This window comes from Falco naumanni, chromosome 12 (assembly GCF_017639655.2).
Source record: "Falco naumanni isolate bFalNau1 chromosome 12, bFalNau1.pat, whole genome shotgun sequence".
In the NCBI taxonomy this organism is placed as follows: Eukaryota; Metazoa; Chordata; class Aves; order Falconiformes; family Falconidae; genus Falco; species Falco naumanni.
In genome coordinates, this window is record NC_054065.1 from 8737891 (window position 1) to 8757016 (window position 19126).

The 19126-nt window shown below is 43.5% G+C and overlaps 1 protein-coding gene across 2 annotated transcripts in view; it reads left to right on the forward strand.

Annotated features, from left to right (window-relative positions):
- Window positions 1-18494, forward strand: part of MACROD2 (mono-ADP ribosylhydrolase 2) — an 893250-nt gene extending 874756 nt beyond the window's left edge. The window contains exons 17-19 of one of the 2 annotated variants that reach the window (XM_040612354.1): window positions 6460-6543; window positions 12326-12394; window positions 14403-18494. In XM_040612354.1, the coding sequence (XP_040468288.1) occupies window positions 6460-6543; window positions 12326-12387 (146 nt within the window). In that variant the 3' untranslated portion in view covers window positions 12388-12394; window positions 14403-18494. Of the gene's footprint in view, window positions 1-6457; window positions 6544-12325; window positions 12395-14402 lie in introns of both variants that reach the window. The other variant, XM_040612355.1, reaches the window with a different exon arrangement.
- The last annotated feature ends 632 nt before the right edge of the window (window positions 18495-19126 follow it).

Sequence of the window (19126 nt, forward strand, 5' to 3'; positions counted from 1 at the left end):
AGGTTTCCTGCGGCTTACACAAAAGGGTCTTCAGTGCTGTAATTCCTCACACCTACACAGCTTTTTAGGATCAGGAAGCTAGTGATCAGGAACTGAACCAAATCACTTATGAGTTTCATAAATGGTTGAAGGTGGCAGGGAAAACGACAGAATGGGAAAGGTAAATAATCATGCTATTTCTACTCATTCAGAAACCCTTCCCTTTTCATACTAATACTGAGCACACTGCCTGCCTTATTTGTAAGCAGGGGAATGGAGCACAAGGGCTTTGGAAGCCATTCAGGACAGGTGGTCTACTGGTTTAGATACAACCAAGCAACATTTTAGTTGTGTTAACAACCAGCAATTGAGGAATGTGATGAAAGCTTCTGGGTGCTCCATTTCAGATATCCTGTGCTGCAGGCTTCTTCTGTGATGACAGGTTTCACAGAAAGAATGTCTGGAAGACAGCAACGTGGCCCTTTACACAGCTAAGGCTTTTTCAGAAATAAATAATAATAATTAAAAAAACAAACAAACAAAAAAAAAAAAAAAAACAAAAAAAAAAAAAAAAAAAAAAAAAACCAAACCAGAAAAGGGTTTTCATTAATATGATATGCCCTTGTATTCATCAAGAGCCTGCTGCGTGCAGGTTTATCCTGTTGTTACAGACAGACAAAAGATACAAAGACTTCCTGATGGGCATTAGCAATTTTAGAGACGCCCAATTTGTATGGGTCTTACAGACCATATTATGAGAGACAATCCTCACCACCCTCCCATTCCTACCTTTAGGGAAAAGGAGGCATAATGAGATTTACTAACAGTATGTTTAATAAAGGGCTGGAAGGGGATAGGGATAAGCGGATCCTAGACACTTTTAAATCACGTTAAAAAAAAATTGCGGTTCAGCTTGATCTGGAAATAACAGTGGCTGGAAGCAGTGTGATGCCTTTGGGTACAGTTGCGTGCACAAACACAGAGAGCTGAGATGATGCACGCTACAGTGGAGGGATGGGGAGCTTCGTTGCACTGGGTTACTCTGGGAGACAAAGCCAAAATGCTAAAAGGAAGGGTAAACACTCCATTTAACGATGAAGGGGCTGCAATGTGAATCCTGACAGCCCACACATGGCATTAAGAAATGATGCTCAGTGCCTTCAAAAGCCCAGCAAAGCTAGCATCCCGGCCAGCATGCCCTCCTCTGAAATCTGCATCCTTGAGTTTTCTTTTCATCTCTGTGATGCCTAATTGCTAGGTTGTTTGGGGGTTTTTTTGATCAAGGTAGAATGTTCCTGATTTAACAGATGGAGATGTTTGTTGTCAACGAAGCCACAGTGAGTAGCGAGAGGCACCTTTGCGGCATTGTCATTCTGCAGACTCGGCACTGTCATGCTCGACCTGTGTGTTGCAAAAGGATAACGAGAGGGAAAACTGCCCGCTGACTTGAACATAACAAAGTGCAGACAGACCTCAATTGCTGTGTTTGTTTTAGAGGCCCGAGAGCAGCAGGTTGGGTGGTTTTGCATGTAGAGCCATACAAGAAGACAGTATAAATCTTTTATGTGGTAGAATCTGGTCTGCTTAAAGGGGTCAGTCATCCCAGATGGAGGTGTCAAACAGGAGTCAAGCTGAGCCCTTGTATCACAGACAGCTTCAGTTTCTAAGTGAAGCAGCATTTATAATGCTGCTAAAATACAGCGGTAAACAAAGTACATGAAGGCTTGACAGTCACATTAGCTAAGAGCTACAGTGAAATGACTGGGAAGAAGGGAAAAACAGCCCTGGCTATTTGCAGAGCAAGAAAAATGGAACTGGTTTTGACAGATAAGACAATGCAGCTGTGGGTCAGAAAAGCTTTGTCTGTCTCTTTTGTTGCTGCAGATGAAAAACGTTGCCTTCAAATTTTAACCAGAGAAATTTGGATTTTAACGAGTCTCCATCTCTCAGAGTCTCCCAATGAAGAGAAGCATATTTACAGCTAAACTCAAAATAATAAATTTTATTCAGTGGGTATGAATCAGGGCAACCTGGATCGTTCAGAATAGCTGCAATGTGATTTTCATATTGCGTAATGACCGAGGTGATTTTTTTCGAAGTGTAAAATGTGAGTAGAAGCAACTGCTCTTCAAATAATTTATGACTAATGAATTTCCCCTGGTTGCAAATTGTCCATGGGCAGGATAGTATTTTATTAGAATGCTGTGCCAACACCCAAAACTGCTGGGCAGACATGTTATAAGAATAATGACCTCGCCATTTAGCCTGTAAAAATAGAGGTATTCATCTGGACTGTTGTATTATTGATAACCCTTTTCTTCCTCAAGTATTCAGAATGATCTTAGGGCCAGGATTTCCCAGTTAGTTGCAGCACTTCTAAAATTGGGGAATTTTTAAGATTTAAGTTATCTTGGTATTGCCTGATTGCACTGACAGAACTCATGTATGCATGAAATCTATTTTTCTGCTTCTCTTAAAGCTAATCTGCAACCCCCTATACAAGCTAGGAACTAATAGCAGAAATCCAGATCCCTGCTTCAGACCCCACTTGACAATCCCTTACCACACCTGGGGTGAGGACTCTGCCAAGGCTGGGCTCTGCTGGGACAGCCTGGACGCCCAGGCTCCCTCCATAGCCAACAAACAGAAATAAACTCCCTTAAGGTGGGCAGCTCAGAGCAGAAACCCAGTTCAGGTGCCTTCCAGGAATGATTCGTCAATTCCAGGGACGTTACATTGGGATTTTGCTTTGAATTACCAGGGAGAGGAGCCTGCCTCTCTTTCCTGATTACAAAGGCGCTCTTCAGTACACAGCAAAACCTTGCTGATGAGCAGGTAAGAATGAGTTTTGTGGATTGCTCTGCATTATGGCTTCTGAGCCTGCACAGTTACCTGCTTTAACACTTGAAACAGATGTAAACCTTGTGCAAAGGGAGGAGGTGGAGGAGGAGCGTTACACTTTTTACTTATGAGGAATTATCAGGGGTAAGGAGAATAGATGTCTGACCTCTGTAATCGGGCACTTTTAAAATCGATGTTAACGTACCAACAACCACCACATCTTCGTGTTAATCTTGGGAATCACATATGAATCTGGAACCACATTTCTCTAGAGAAAGAACAGGGCATTAGCTGTAACCTTGTGGAACTATTGACAGATTGTGAGTGCAAAGGAGGAAAAAAGATGAAATAACAGCACAGAGATTTCTATCTTCCTAGTATATGCTTGTCTTACGCATTTCAAAAGGCTGGGAGCCATCCTTGGCCATGCTGGAAGCCTGTCGTCTCTCAGTGCTAGGCTGGTTGTGTAACCACCTGCAAAGGGTTCAGGTAACGAGCTCTGTCAGGAGCACAATTGGAAATGGTAATTGAAATGGAAAGTGGTATCTCCCAGGCTCCCTCCCCTTCGGTAACTCTCAGCTCCTGCTCAGAGACCCGAAGTACTTCACTTGTTTATGCTCTAACCTGAAGCAATCAAAACAAGGGGGTGAGGGGAGGCCTTTAGAATAAATTGGTTGTCAAGGTGGTTTTAGTATTGATCGAGTTCTGCTGTTTATGTGAAATGGGCTCATTTCTGTGTGGCACTTGGTTTTACTGCACAGCGAGGAAGAAGGTTTTTGGATAATACCCTTTCCACATGCATGGCGGTATAGTGCGTGCTCCTGTCCCCCACTCATAATAATAGTGAGCAAAGAAATGAAGACTTATATTAACCGAGTTTGAAAGCCTTCGCAAAAATGGGATGATATAACGTGCAAGCCTCCTTCCAAGGTTTGTGGTGGTGCCCAGCTTTGTTAAGGTTTAAAACATATTTTGCCTTGCTTGGCCCTGAATGTTGTTTCCCACTATTATTTTATTGCTGAAAATATCCAACAGTCAACATTCGCTATAAAAAAAAACACGATATGGCCATAATCCCCTCCTAGAAGGGATGGGGAATCAGACTTGGAAAGAAGGTGAAAAGCAGAACACGCATTAGTGCTCTGACAATGTTCATGGCCCTAAACCTCTCGAAAAACAATTTTGCAAATTTGCTGCTGCTGTTGTTACTCTTCCCAGCCTCTCTCTGCCCACCCTGAGAGGCAACCCTATCGCTTTTCGAATTGAGGGCCTTCAACACTTTCTGCTTTTGTCCTTGCAACAGCAGCCCTAATTAGCACATGCGCACATGTGTGCACACACATGCATATGCACAAAATGTCTTCTCTTTAATTAGGCTCTGTCTTCACCTAGTGCTGTGCCAATAATCCTTTGCACCTGTCAGCTGCATGAGAGATTTCTGAAACTGAAAGCCAGAAACCTTTTGGCAGCATGGTGAAGCCAGGCGTGCGGGCTGGTTAATGGGAGATCTCGGGATAGGGCCTGGGAACTTCACACAAGCATCTTTAGGAGCTGACAACAGGAGAGCAATCAGGTATCTCTAGATGTTAGAGAAACTGGGAGCCAAGACGTAACTTGTCATGTTGTATCCACTTTATTTGGTTAATAGTTGGTGGTTTAGAGGAGGCAAAGTCAGATTCAGGGGCATCAGCTGCCAGTCAGAGGGCGTTGGTATTTAGCAGGAATCCCAAATCCCTACATCAAACATCTGAGTGTCTTGGTGGGAAGGGCTGTGCCCACTGCAGGCTGTGCTTGTGGTTTTCCAAACTTTTGCTTTTCATAGAACTGCTTCCCCCAACAAATCAAAATGTAGCACAACCTGAATTTCAGTGTCTCTTCCTTGATAAATCAGTGCTTTCATAGTTACCCAGATTTCATATTGATTTTGCTAGGAGAAGTCAGGCAGGGATTTTGAACATACCTTCTCAGCCTTGTACTTGACACGTTCCTGCCTTGTGTGCATGCTTCTGTGATGGGGTCACCTGGATTTATCCTTTGTGTGCACCAGAAAAGCTGTGGGCAAGTGCTGGGAAAGCTTAGATCTGCTGGTACCTAAGAAACCTCAGGAGAAAACCCTGCTCGCTTTCCTGAATTCCCCAGAGAAGCGTCATGGATTTGATGCACCCGCAAAGGGACCATCTCAGGCATTCACTGACATGTTGAATTCGCAGTCACAGATGTTTATAGGCTTTTTTTGTTGTTGTTTGTATGCCAAGATAATTTTAAACTTGTGAGGAAGAGGTGGAGCTGGTGATACGACAATCCACTGAAGGATTTCTGCAGTAGAAGTAACATCTATTAAAATGATGGGTGACATCTCCATCACTGTAAAGTCATCATCTAGTGCACTTTCCCCCACGCTTGCTGCAATAGCTAATTGAGCTTTTTGGTGGCTGTTTTTTTTGTTGTTTTTTTTTTGTTTGTGTATGTGCTGGGTCCTTGTTTTAGCATTTCAGTGCTTGGTAGGACACTAGGCAGTGAGCTCTAAGTTGCCTGTGAGAACAGCATTGCCTGTATAGCAAGCAGAGAGGAAACTAACGCTGTCTCCATGACAGTGTATTGGCTTGCAGATACGATTAGAAGGAAAACTGGCTGAAAACTTCAGTGGTAGATACATGTTTATGGACATAATAAATGTAGTGTGCTCAAGTGCACTTAAAAAAAAAACCACTCTAGACTTCCACAGAAAGGGGAAGGTGGTGTTTGTTGGACAGTGAGCATTTCATCTCTATAGTTGAAGAGGTAAATTATTTCAGTTTAAGAGTAAACCGTTTTTGAGAGGTCTCAGTTCTCAGTACGCTTTGCTGTCTCATAATATCCACCCAAAGGTCTGGATCACTTAGCAACCAGTAACCTGACATCCAGGAGTGCAGCCGCAGCGTAGGTGCAACAGGCTTTATAGCAGCCACAAAAGCAGAGAAGTAGCATGATGGAAATGAACTAAAAATGAGCATCTCTGCACTGTAAATGGCAGAATATTAGGAGAACTGTGCACAAAACAGCAAAACCACTTCTTTTTTTTTTTTTCCCCATTTCAAATATTGTTAGGAGATTGAATCTAAGCTTCCAGACAAGCCTGAGGCAGAAGAGATAAAAACGTTGAATTACAGTGATAAAATGCATTTTCCTAAATTCAAATTCTGGTTTGTGTCTGACTACCCAGTATATTTGAACTCTCACTATATCTATTTTTATTCAGCTAGCTAGAGAAACTTTGTAAGTGTGATTATGTCCCCATCATATATTGCATTTTGTGAGTAGAAGGGATTCTTCAAAAATGATGAGAAAAGAATGGCAGGGAGGCAGAATCACACACCATGATGTGGTTTTAACAATCCCAGTTAGAAAAGAGTGCAGATCGCTACAAATATTCAAGCAATTATTTTCAAACCGTGTTCCTCCCCTTATATCCTCTGCTCTTTTCTCTAATGGCTGCCACCATACAGCAGCAGTCTATAAAGGCAAGAGCATGCCAGGGGAAAAAAAAAAAAAAAAGGCAGGCAAGAAAAAAGAAAAAACTAGGCATATGGAGTCTGAGAATTATACATTAAGCAGGTACTGTAAGTATTAATTTTTCTCCTTCTTTGGCTTGTCTTACAGGGATGCAAGGGAAAGAGGAAACTTCTGCGGAGCCCATGACAGTTGACCTCGTGTCTGAAGCAGCAGATGTTTCAAATAAGGATGGTATGTTGTTCTAATATTTTAATTGTCCTGAAGGAGATATAGAGCATGCCCCCCAAAATAGGAGTTATATTTATAATGTCTTCAACTGAGTCTTCTTGAGAGTCTACACAATCTCTACTGTCTCAGAAGTCTGGTGGAAGTACCTTCCAGTGCCGTAGCCCTGCTTTCCTAGTTGATTGGGTTTATCTGTTCAGTTGGTAGGTTTAATCCACCTGCCTAAAAACAATAATTTAGGCTCAGTGTAATTTTGGTCTGGATGTGGGATTGGCAAGATGTGAGCGGTTCCACACAGGAGTCAGAAGATATTTCTGAAAATACCTTCGCTAGTGGCCGACTCCATTGTGGGTCAGGTGTTGGCTGTATAACCACTCTCAACGCGTATGTTGGCTGTCTCCTAGCTCGGAGCTGATTTCCCTTCCTCCTCCTCCTTCAGAGTCCACGTTTAGCTCAGTCTAGCAGCAGGCAGAAGTTCTCTCCCTAGGACATTTACTACTGATAAAACCACGGCTATTTGGTTGGCCCAACAGCATTTTCAATCAGGTTTGTGGATGTCATCAACCCAAATTTCCTGACTTGGCAATGAAATTTTTTTGACATTGGCCTCAGTGAGCAGATGACCTAGCTATCTGGCAAAGTCTTTGCAAGGGCTTAGTACTAGGACACTGCTCAAGCTCTGCAGAGCATAACACTCCAAAAAAAATTGTCCTTCTAGGCTCTTCCTATGCGTAAAGAAATATTGGATGGAATCAGCATCCTGGTGCTTAGGTTTTGGTGAGGCAGACCCTTTGTCACCCCTCTAGATTGACTCTTACAGCCTAACAGAGCTACTTACAGGTTTTTCTTAGTTTTTATACAAAGGGTTGTCTTTACTGCTTCAAATGGCAGGAGATTTGGAATTGGGATTCTAGTCTTCATTTTAGGATCATGGACTCCTCTTTGTAGCACAGGATGATTTTTAACTCCTCCTTTAGCCTCTTCAGCATTGACATAATATAAATTCAAGGCATACATTTTTACATCTCAAAGAAAACCAATTATATTCTTTTTGATATTAATGGCACAAAGAATCTAATGCTGATTTCCTTTCTCTGGTGTCAGATCATGCTGCAGTATTTGAATCAGTGGCTGATTTAGATACTGGCCTGTAGGGAAGTTTTTGCAAGGACAGGATAGTGTGCATAATGGATTTTCTTTTTTAAAAAAATACTAGAGATTGTGCTATTACTAGTAAGTGTGCAGAATCAAGCTAAACCAACCAAAAGGTCATAGTCACATTAAAATATTTGAATCTTGAATCCCTGGAATGATCTGGGCTACTTAGTGAAAATTTACTAAAAGAGTATCCTAAAGGATTTTCGTCTGGAAAGAAAAGCAGTTGTATAGCTCTTGTAATGTGTGCCATAGTGCAGCACAGCTGGATCAGCTGATGCCTTCTGAAATGATGATCATGATAGATTTAATAGAATCATAGAATGGGTTGGGTTGGAAGGGAACTTAAAGATCATCTAGTTCCAACCCCCTGCCACGGGCAGGGACATCTACTAGGAGGTGTCTTTGTTTCAAATCTTGCTTACCGTGTAAGGTCGTCTACGTATAACTCAGCTTGTAACTTCCTTTCCTGTGAACTTTGTAAGTTACATGAAAGACAGGAAAAGGGTGTTTGCTAAGGCTGCAGAAAGGTACTCTGCTGTTCAGGAAAGGCTTCGCTTCTCTACATCTTAAATTTCTATTGAGATTATATTACAGGGTGGGTTTTTTGTGGACATGTTTAAAAAACTCAGAACAGAGGAAGGATCAAACTTCCTAGGCACTGTTTTATCTGAAGGGTTATGTTTTGCTGAAAAAAAGCCCTAATTTTTTTAAAAATGTACTGGGTGCTAGTTCAGATTAAAAAAAAAAAAAAAAAAGAAAGAAAGAAAAGAAAAAGGTTTTCTTTGACAGTAATTTTTATCTAAAACACCTATTTTTTTCTCTGGTCCCCTTCCTTCCGCCCCAGGAGAGCTCATCACTTCACAGCTGAAAGCAAAGCATATATCACCAGGTACCCCTTGGCAGCCCAGCTCTTGTGTTTTAATTCCATATACCATGTCACAGCGAAAAGTGCTTTAGGAATGTAGAGAGTTTTGACAGCTTAGGTGGATCTCGATATTGTTTCATCTAGTGGGCAGGGCTGTAACAGTGATATATTTCAGAAATTACTATTATGTGAAAGCTAGGCATGATTCTTTGTCAGGAAGGCTGTCAGGGGTGCACGCAGAAGCCTGAACAGGGATGTGTATACAGACATACAGGTTGCTACTGGCAATCTCCATCAGCCACCACAGCAAAGACCCCTGGATATTAAATTTCTTGTACCCAGGAGAGACTTGCTGATTAGTATTTTTTAATGACAACAAACCCCGACTTTGGTGATTGGTTTGCTAGATGGTGTTTCCTCACCGGCAGCCTTTTTTTTATGCTTTGCTTTTTTCTTTCTTTTTTTTTTTTTTTATTATTTTTTTTTTTTTAGCTCCACCAAAGCTTTAAAGATTGTTAAGGTAGATGTTAGTTTCTAGCTGGTATTAAGCGGATCAAACTCTTTACTCCTTTCATAATGGGGTTAGTCTTTCGCTTTTTTTTATTTCAAGCCTGTGGAAAGCTGCATCCTGACTTGCTGACACACTAAGAGAAAAGAAAAAGATAAAGGCAGTCTCCAACCTGAAATCTCCCATTTTTTTTATAAGCTCATGCAAGCTGGTGAGTGCACCATCAGTTGGTTCACCAAAGTAAAATAAAAGCAAGATCTCAACAGCTAACACCCTCATGCTTTTTACACTGTTGATGTAATATCCAAGAAATGAGTAACCACCAAGTAAACAGGTGCATGTGTTTCGTCACCGCCCAGCAGGTTGAATTCCAGATAGATGGTTTTTGTTGTAGGCAGTCTGGAGTTACAGCTGAACGTGCTATAGCTAAGTTATGCAGATGCGATGGGGAAACATTGTTTAGGAAGTGCCTGAAGATAAAGTTTGTAAGAGCCTGACCAAGCTCCTATTTAAATTAAGACAGTAATATTTTGGTGTCATTTGCCATCCAGGTCTACAGCATAATATCCTGGGGTGGGGAAATGCTCTCGCTCTCACACAGACAACTCTAAACTTAGTTCCCCAGTCTCCTGTTTGCCTGTCTTCTCTACTTAGATGCTACACCGTGACTCCTGGCTAGTGACCTTTAAGCACATAGCTTTCTTGCTGGGGAGAGGCGGGATGCCTTGCTGCCAACGCACATCCACCGGGTCAGCAGCAACTGCAGCGCTTTGATGGATGTGAACTATTTGCTGGGTTATTTCTTCTCTTGTGGGAAACTTGTTTGCTTTTTGGGGAAAGCCATCCCTGGTCATAATTTGAGAGCTGCTAAGCAGCTCCCTGACTGAGAGAGAAGGTGGAGTTGGATCCTGCCCAACAGGCCAAAATTTGAGGGAAAACAGACAAGGAGTGCAGAGGAATGTCCCTTGCTGGCATAAAAAGCCCCACATGAAGCTACAGAAGGGGGAACAGGTAAAACTGAATTTAGGAGATATGCAGCCTCTGTGAACTGCAGGTGTTTTGCTGAGCTGCTGGCTGTTGTAGCATATTATGGTAGATGCAAAGAGACCATTAACATAAGTCAGCAGTTTAATACTTCTTAAAGCATTGTTTAGTGGGGAGAAGGCCAGTTTTGGCTGGTGCTGCTACTGGATGTAGTGTGCCCAGGGCTAACAATATCGTTCTGATGCTGGCTCGTGCTGGGAGGCAACGAGGGCTGTGAGTCACATCCCCACCGTGCCTGGTGGCAGCTCTTCCAGCTGCTCTTGTGGTAGGTGCTTCCTGCTCTGTGATTTGCCAGCTAAATATAAAGGATTGTGTAGGTGGCCTCATAGTGATATCTGTCGGTGGGGGTCACCCAGGGGTCTGCAGAGGCTTACCTTCAGTTACATCTTCCTGCCCCTACCGGTGTTAATGCGAAGAGCTGAGCTTGGTCACAAACATGGGGAAAACCTGCCAATGCAACGCACCAGTGCCCTAGCACTTGCGAGCCACCTCCCCACTGCGGCGTGCACAGCGGATGCTTTTAGCGCCAGTGATGCAGGGTGCCTGGCTGCCGTTTCCACTGCAAACCTGTGGGACTCTGTGATCCCTCTTGCTTCCCCGCCCGTGGGTGGGGGCTCTGGGTCCCAGGCCTCTGCTGCGCCTTCGCTGTGCTGTCCCATTGCCCTTTAAAGCGTTCCTGGGCAGTCTGTGCTTTGCACCCCTTGCGGGGCATGCTATCGGTGTGACAGGGGTTGACTGCTTGTAGCCATAAAAAAAAAAAAGAAGGGGAAGGAGGCGTACTCATCCGGGATGCTGACAGAGCCGAACGACGAGTTTCAAATCAACCTTGTTTTTGCAGGAGATCTCTGTAAAACGTGAGTGAAGCCTTGTGGTATTTTCAGAAAACCCAGCCAGTGAAATTGGCTGGCATAATGAGGCTGAGAAAGGCTGGTCTTGTCAGTGTGCAGCAGCCTTCCCTTAATGATTTTTTATTAAGCATCCTGTCTTTGCTATGCAAATGTCGGTAAAGAACACCACGTTGCTACATGCGATGTGCATCAGAGCTCCGTAATCAGGAGCGGATACTTTTCTTATTATTCATTGCATACATCCAGGAAGCCATTACAGTATCTGTTCTGCATATGGATGATGAATAATTTACAAATAATTCATCAAAATCCTAACAGGTGTATTGACATTATATTGACTTAGAAAAGGATCATACAGCCTGGCTGGAAGTAGCACAGTGATTGATTTGGGGCTTTTTTCCCCCTCCCCTCTCCCCTCTTCCCTTAATTTCCAAATCTCCCATTCAGGTTTGAGGTTTCCCCTGTCACCCACATCAAATGACTTGTAATCTGCAGTTGATACCAGAACATAAAGCGAGGTTAAAGAAAGAAAAAAGGTCTTAATATAAATGCCTTCATTAAAATTCATTGCAGAACAAATACTAAATACTAGTCTTAAAAATGTACGTGCTGAAGTAACCCTTTTATATTTCGCCCAGGTAGGACCAATTACACCTGCCATAGTTTAGATGGTGTTTTTTACAAAGCTCACACTGAAATGAGTTTAAGCCTTCTATTTAAATTATTTTTTAGTAATTTTCAATTAAAACAAGTAAGATTGATTTTGTAAATGGATAGTACACGAGTGAACTAGTATGCGTAGGAGTATAGTAATGTTGCTTCTGAATCCCCTCTAGCAATTTTCAGTTCAAGGACACCCAGAGGCAACTTCATCATCTCTGTAACTGGAGATGGATCCACATTCAGCCTGCAGCTCAGCCCCGAGCCTGCCGTGGACTTTGTCAGAAGCCTGTGGATGTTCAAAGGAGAGGATCGAGACCACTTAGCCCAGCAAAACTCTCAACCAGCCTTTGGAGATACCTATATCTCTGCTTGTGTCCTACAGAGACAGAGGAGGGTCATTGAGCTCTTGAGCTGGGCACCTCAGTTGGGTGCCAAAGTCAAACTGGATGGATGTGAACCAAAGGGAAAATCTAGACCCAGAAGCTTGCATTTCTAGCGATGCTGCAGCCTTACCCTGGCAGGAGTGCTCCTCGGGGCTTCCGTGGTTAGGTAACCGCAGGTTAGGATGGCTGGCCTAAGAGACTTCTTCGCAGATTTAGGGCATAGTATTATCAATGCAATAAATGTCCCCTTTGGGTTAGAAGTGGTTATTACTCAACTTACCATGAATAGAATTTGATGACTGTCTCATTTTGTTTTCAGCTGAAATGAATAGTCAAGTTGAAAGTATAAGCGATCCTACGGAAACAAAGCGAGAAGCTTAAGTAACAGGTAAGACCTTTATGGCTATTTTTCCCCCTAGTTTTCCATTCCGTTTCTGTTTGAAAACTTGTTTTTAAAATTACCTTAATTAAAGGTAGAATTCAAACACACGCACGCACAAAAGGAAAATAGAATACAAAGGAAAAGAAATTGGCTAATATGGCTGGTATTGCGGCAAAAAATGAAAATATCTGGTAGATTTGATTTGTCAAGGAAATATTATAGTAGCAGTCTGCAGCTATAATGGATTTAGACAGTGCACAGTCTTAGATCATCAGAAGGCAAGACAGCACTGAGATAAGGAACAGAAGAGTAACTGAGTGAACAAATTTTGGCATTGCTTAAGAAAATGACAGGCAATTTATACTGGCTGGAACCGAGCACGATTCTGTATGATCTGTATTCTGGGAACAACAGGTTGACGTCACAAGAGGTTTATTGCCCTTGGCTCTCTGATGCCTAACATCTCTTGTAGCAAAACTGCTGAAAACCAGGGCAAAGCCAGCGAGCTGCCTTCTGGAGCTCTGCTGCCTGTTGGAGCTTTTTATGGCTTTATATGCTAAATGACAGTGCCATGGCAGGAGCGTGCTATGGTGGCTGTTGCGGCAGAGTTTGTCATAGGCATGAACAGCCTCAGCCCCAGATAAAAATCAATCGTTTGGTAGGAAGATAGAAGTCCAAGGCTCATCCCCAATTACAAGATGCAGTTGCCATTTCTCTCTCAAAAGCAGATTTCAAGCATTACCGCACACCGCTTCCTTTGGCATGGGCTTATCATGAGGTGCCAACATCACACACAGCAAGATGCGTTGTTTGTGCTTGTAATGCGACTTCATGTAGCTCAAAACAAAATACAGCAGCCTTACAACGGCGGCAGCTGTATCACAGAGATTTAAAATACAAGGTCTTATTACAGAGCGTAGCCTTTTGTCCTTGTCAGCATGTAGACGATGTGCTGCCATACTGCTGGAGCAAGAAATAGGCCTGATGGGGCCCCTGGTAAAAAGTACTGAAGCAAAACCAGAAGGCACCCTCACCATTAAAGTACGGCTCCCACAGCTCTTCCTTCCCCCTCCCCTAGCTTTGGGTTGTATGTTCTGTTCAACCAAGAAAGGAAGAGGAACTAATGAAATACTCACTGTTAAAAATACATAGAATTTGTAGAATCATTTAGGTTGGGAAAGACCTTTAAGGTCATCAGGTCCACCCCTATACCCTTCCTCAGTTAAAAAAAAAAAAAAAAGAAAAGTATCTGGTGTTATTACTGCTTTCATACAGCCTGTAGGAAGTCTGTTTCACACTGCATTTTCCCATGGAAATTAGTAACTCTGAAAATTTTGGGCTGGAGTCATTTTTGCTTTACGAAGGCAAAGCTCACAGGAATAATACAATTGGCAACCAATTAATAAATCTTTTCAGTTCCACTGCAAGATCTGGCTCTGTCAGCACCTTTTTGAAGAAAAGGGGCCTGAGCTGGGGTGCACCAAGTCTTGCCCAGCATTTAAATGGCATGTACAGGATTAGAAGCAGGCATTGAGTCCTTTGCAAGTCTCTATCAAAGTCGTCCTGACTCTGTTGCCGCTGTTTAAATGGCGAGGAACAGGTCCCTGGGGAGGACTGATCAGCCTGTTAAACTTCAGAGGGTCTCACTAGGGTCTTTAAGAGCCAAGGAGATCCCTTTGCTTACTGTGTTTAGTATTTCAATGTGTTGTTTTTAACATATGTTCTGTGGTCTCGCACCAAAGCACCCACTGGAGCTGGAGGTCTCTGATACCACGCTAGGTAGCACGGTGCTACAGAAAGCCAAGAAATCCTAATGAGCGCAGTCAATTTGCTATAGAGATAATAGTGGCTGTTATATATAAACTGTGTGACACATACACGTGCTGCTCGTGTGACAGAAAGAGAAACCGTAGGCATCTGTGCTAGAAAGATGAGATCTGGTTTCTGTACAGACATTTGAAATTTTGCCTTTTTTTTTTTTTCCTTCCCTTTTCTCTCCCCTGCTGCGCTGAAGGAAGGATGCAGGAGAGGAGAGACCCGAGGAAACCCAACGGGCAGGCGCTGACATCATACGGCATCATTCTTGGCAGAAAAGAGCATGCAGAGATGCTCCGTGGGTTGGGAGGGAGGGCAGCTTTGGGGAAATGACTCTTTGCTTTAATTTCTCTTTGTTCTTCATTGCATTTTGTTCTGTAAGCCTGTTGGAAAGACACATAACTTCCCAATTCTAAACAATGTTTTGCAATGACCCCTGCAATTACAGCAGTTTCTTCTGAACTGTGAGTCCCTGTCTTATCTTGGGTCTCTCTTCCTCCTGCACTATACCACCAGTAGCCTGTTTCCAGGCCCACCCCTTTTCTACCATCTTTACCACCTTTCCAGTTACAGTACTGTCTGCAGGCAACCTGTGGGAGACAGTTTATTCTCCTCCCTCCGCTCCATTTTTGTTTTTTATTATTTAAAAATTCCCTAGGATATAAACAGACATTTTCTTCAAGAACATGAACTGCCACAAAGGATTATAATTCTGCACACACTGATAAACGACCTCCCTCCTTGTGCTAGGGATTTGAAAGACTAGACGCTCCAAAATCTCAGAAATATTGATAGAGACAGCCCTGCATGTTGCCCACCGCCAGGCTTGTCCATCAGCAGCTCCTGCCGGCACCAGCCAGCAGGTTGCCATGTCCAAACCCTGGCTGCTAGAAGAGGCGCTGGACAGATTCCCTTGAGTCCACGCTGGAAGCAGAGTTTGCACGTTAATTCCATCATCCCAGTGCCTCTGGATCACCCATAGCCCTGCCCTTCGCCTTTCTTTCTGGCATGGGAAAGCTAAACCATGACCAGCCTGTGCTGTGCTATGTCCCTCTGTGGGTCCGACATGCAAATAACACGTGGCCTCCAACTGCCGGCAGCCCAGATCAGTCCTGCTCTTTTCGGGTTAGCTCCACGCACCTCAGCATCGGTGCTGGAAGTATGACCTTAGGGTGTGGGTAGGCAACAGCGATTTCCTCGATCCTGCAAGTGACAAAGGATAACAGGCACTCTGCAATCAAGACATGTTTAAATACGGCTCCCGGCTTTAACAACTTCACGCCGTACCTTGTGTGAGCCCTCATTATATTTTCTACTGCATATGCATGATTTCTTTTTTTTAATTTTTTTTTAAAAAAGCAATTAACAGTTATTTGGATAAGAATGTCTCACCATATGTCAATTGTTCTGCCAGCAAATGCTGCACTGAAATTTTTAGAAAAGGAACAAAAGGGTTTCACATACATTTCCCAACCGTGCTTGTAACCGAAACTGATAGACAATACACTCAATGGAAGAGCACGCAACCCGTGTCCAGGGTGTGATGTGCTACAAACTGTTTTAAAATGCTGCTGATTATAATTTGATCATTTTAAGTAACGTAATTGATTCTGTTCTCCCCCCACAAATATGCACGAATCCAAAATAGGTATTCACTTGCCGGCCAAAAATGAAAAAAAAAGTATATAAAAAAAAAACCAAACCAAGGTTAGACATATCTCTATCCTCCTGTGATCTGGTTTTATCCCAGCTAGAGTAGATTTGGTTATGGTTATAAATCGTCTGCTGGTGCAACAGCAAGTCACACGTGGCCCTGCACACTGGCTATGGCAGTTGATGTCTGCTGTCAGCTGCAGGTTAATTCGAAAGGGTGTCAGGTCAGCCAAGGACAAGAAAAGAAAACAAGAAAAGCCGCAGATTTCAGCCAGAGAGTACGGCCCCTGGAAAGGCAGCCCCCCATCTCCCTTTGTGTGGCTCTAGCACGTTTGCTTGTGGTGGGATCAGGAGAGTATTTCCATGTGCCAGCTCCCGTGGTGTTTTAACCCAGGTGACACTAGCGCTAGAGAAGGTCTCGAGGCGCTTCTTTGTACCTGTTTGTCTTGGAGATTGGTGGTTGCATAACTCTGAATTGGATCAGCTGTGGAAGGAGTAAGTGAGCTGTTGTAAGCCTGTGAATTGGGTTTCTAATATTGCTAATTTTACCTAGTTTTGCTAGATACCACTCCTTCGGCCCTTGTTCTCCCCAGGGCACCCTCAAAGGGACTCCTTGTTCTCTTTGAGGTGTTGCTGCTGCTTTTCTTTCCCATCCCCGTGGTCATGCTTGACAGAACATGTCTTTTGGGACATGGATTCGCCCCCTCCCCCCCTTCCCCTTGCCCTTCCCCTTGCCCTTCCCCTTGTTTCCAGCCGATTGCGGTTTTGCAGTGGGAGGCCTTGCAGGTAGTACCTCTACATGGTGCACATCCCATATGTCTCCGAATGTTCTCTGTACCGGGTGATTTTGATTGAAACAGCTTGTTCATAATAGGTGGGGCAGGAGTGGATAAATGCCTCGGAAGGAAGGGAAGTAAATGCATTGGGTGTCTCTCCTTTCAATCGCCTTTTTGTGTGGTCCCTGTGAAAAGACCAGGATTGACGGGCTCGCTCCACCTAGGTAAGTGAGGGAACCGGCCCCAGCGGGCTGGGAATGAACTTGGTGAGCTCGACTTTGAGCTGTGCAAAACGTTGAGGAGATCCAAGGTGGCCAGGTCCCCATCCAGGGTGATCTTTGCTCCGCAGAGCTGCGATAACTGGTCAATGGAGTATCCAGTCCCCTGAATCTAGCTCTGCTCTTGGGCAGCATTAACAGAGCTGTAGGCTGCCATTAGCCATGTTATCAGATGTCCCTCTTGCCGTTGCCAGCCTCGGGTTTAGTGAGGGAGCCGAAGGGAGAGCCCCACAGGAGGCTGCCTGCTGAGGTGTGATGGTTCAGCAAGGAGACAAAGACTCCCTAAACTCCTTGTGAGACTGACTGATAGCTTAAAAAAAAAATTAACTGCAATGATGCATCATGTTAGACACTGTCTAACCCCTGACAGTAATTTCGTTGCACTTTTCATTTAATCTTGGTCCTTGAACAGCAGTGAGTCTTTGCATCCATGAACCATTTGCCTAAGGATGCACCAGCAAAGTATGAAGCCCAGGTGGGAAACATAAAGGAAGAAAATGCAGGAGTTAAGTCCTTAGAGGACAATTTGCAGCTGCATCTGTATCTCTTTCTTCAGGTGAGTTTTGGTTTGTTGGGGTTTTCGCTAGTCATAAAGTGAGTATAGTTTGGCAGCGTGAGTTCCTCAGCTGAGTTCATAGTTGAGGCTGGACCCATGCCCCTCGATGCAGTCTCCACCACTCTTGCTGGAGATGCAGAAGTGAAGGGAGCTGGTTTTGTAGAAGACCAAGCATCAGAGCAAGAATCACTCCACAGGGATTTATGTCAAGGATTTTTGGTTTAAACCTGAAATGTGTTTGTGGTAGGTGGCGTAAAAGAATAGCAGCCTTTTGGTGCTGATGTTCGCATACAAAGTATCAGGCTCTGCTTGATCATTGTTTCTCCTGTGTCTGAAAGAGCTCATCCCTACCATTAAGCACGATATTCCTCAGGCTGGCGGCTGCTCTGATGATGAATGGGTTTCCCTCCATACAGACATCCAAAGGGGATGTTTGAGACATAGTCTGTAATAATGGGTCACACGTTCACTGCAGCTAATTGTCAATCTTTCTATAAAGCACTGAGAAAGCCTCTCTGTGAATTAACACTGTTCTGCTTTAGGCACTTGAATAAAAATATTTAAAAAAAAAAAAAAAAAAAGACTTTTCACTATATGCAGTGCATGCTGGCTTTGCTTTTAAAATTACAAACTTAACAGAGTATGTGGATCTATTTTCTTGGGAATAGGGGTTTTTATCATATGATTCATCCAGGATTTGCCTTACCCTGACATTTGTGATATAAAGGAAAGTTTAAAAAAAAAAATCTAAAAAAAGGTAATTTTCTCAATCCAAAAATATGTTTTTACTTCGATGCAAAGAAATGTAGACTGTTGCTTCCAAATTGTCTTCTAATAGATGGTCTAGCAGCTATACTGGTTAATACATGCCTCTTCTGTTACTCTGTCATTTACATGCTGAATGTGTCTCAAGAGTCTGTCATTTTTCCTTTTCTCTGTGCCATGCGTTGGAAAACTTAAAGAACCGATGCCTTCATACTACGATGTTTGTTAAAGCGAAATGTTAATAAAGCTTGTCCCGTAGATGAGGCGATGCCACTCGTGTGTGTTCCCTCCTGATCGTGCAGCGGCCGTTTCGGTTGTCAATGAGGCACATTTCAGTTTGGACAGGCATCGTCACCAGCATGGGCAGGCGGCTCTTCACTTAAATTTATTGTTCGCTTGATGGCAGAGTCTTGTGAGAAATGGATACCTCAGAGACATTTTTTGATGGCGCCACCGAAGGGTAAGAACAATGTCTTTGCAGCTCAGAGGCGAAAAGGTGACACTCAGTTGTCCCGTCGCTGCACCAGAGATGTTATGAAACCTGTCTCAGCAGTTGTACCAGTGCCAGATCCCTGGCATCTATCAAAGGATACTCCCATATATACACAATCCACAGGTATGCAGTGTATACTGGATGTTATCTATCCTTTCTGCTGTCGCTTATTTCAAGACTGAATGGGTGGAAGATATTTCAAAGGTCAGGAAGATGGCTTTTTCCTTGCCATGGCACTGGTATAGGTGAAAACACATGTACCAAACCTGCCTTACTCTTCTTGGCCAACGACTTAGTGATAACCTGAGTTAGGGGGCTCTGTCTGTGTGTGTTCAAAGCTCTCCAACAGATGCGTTTCCTCTCTGTGTGACCTTTCCTTGCCCACAGCCCTTCGCTGAATGG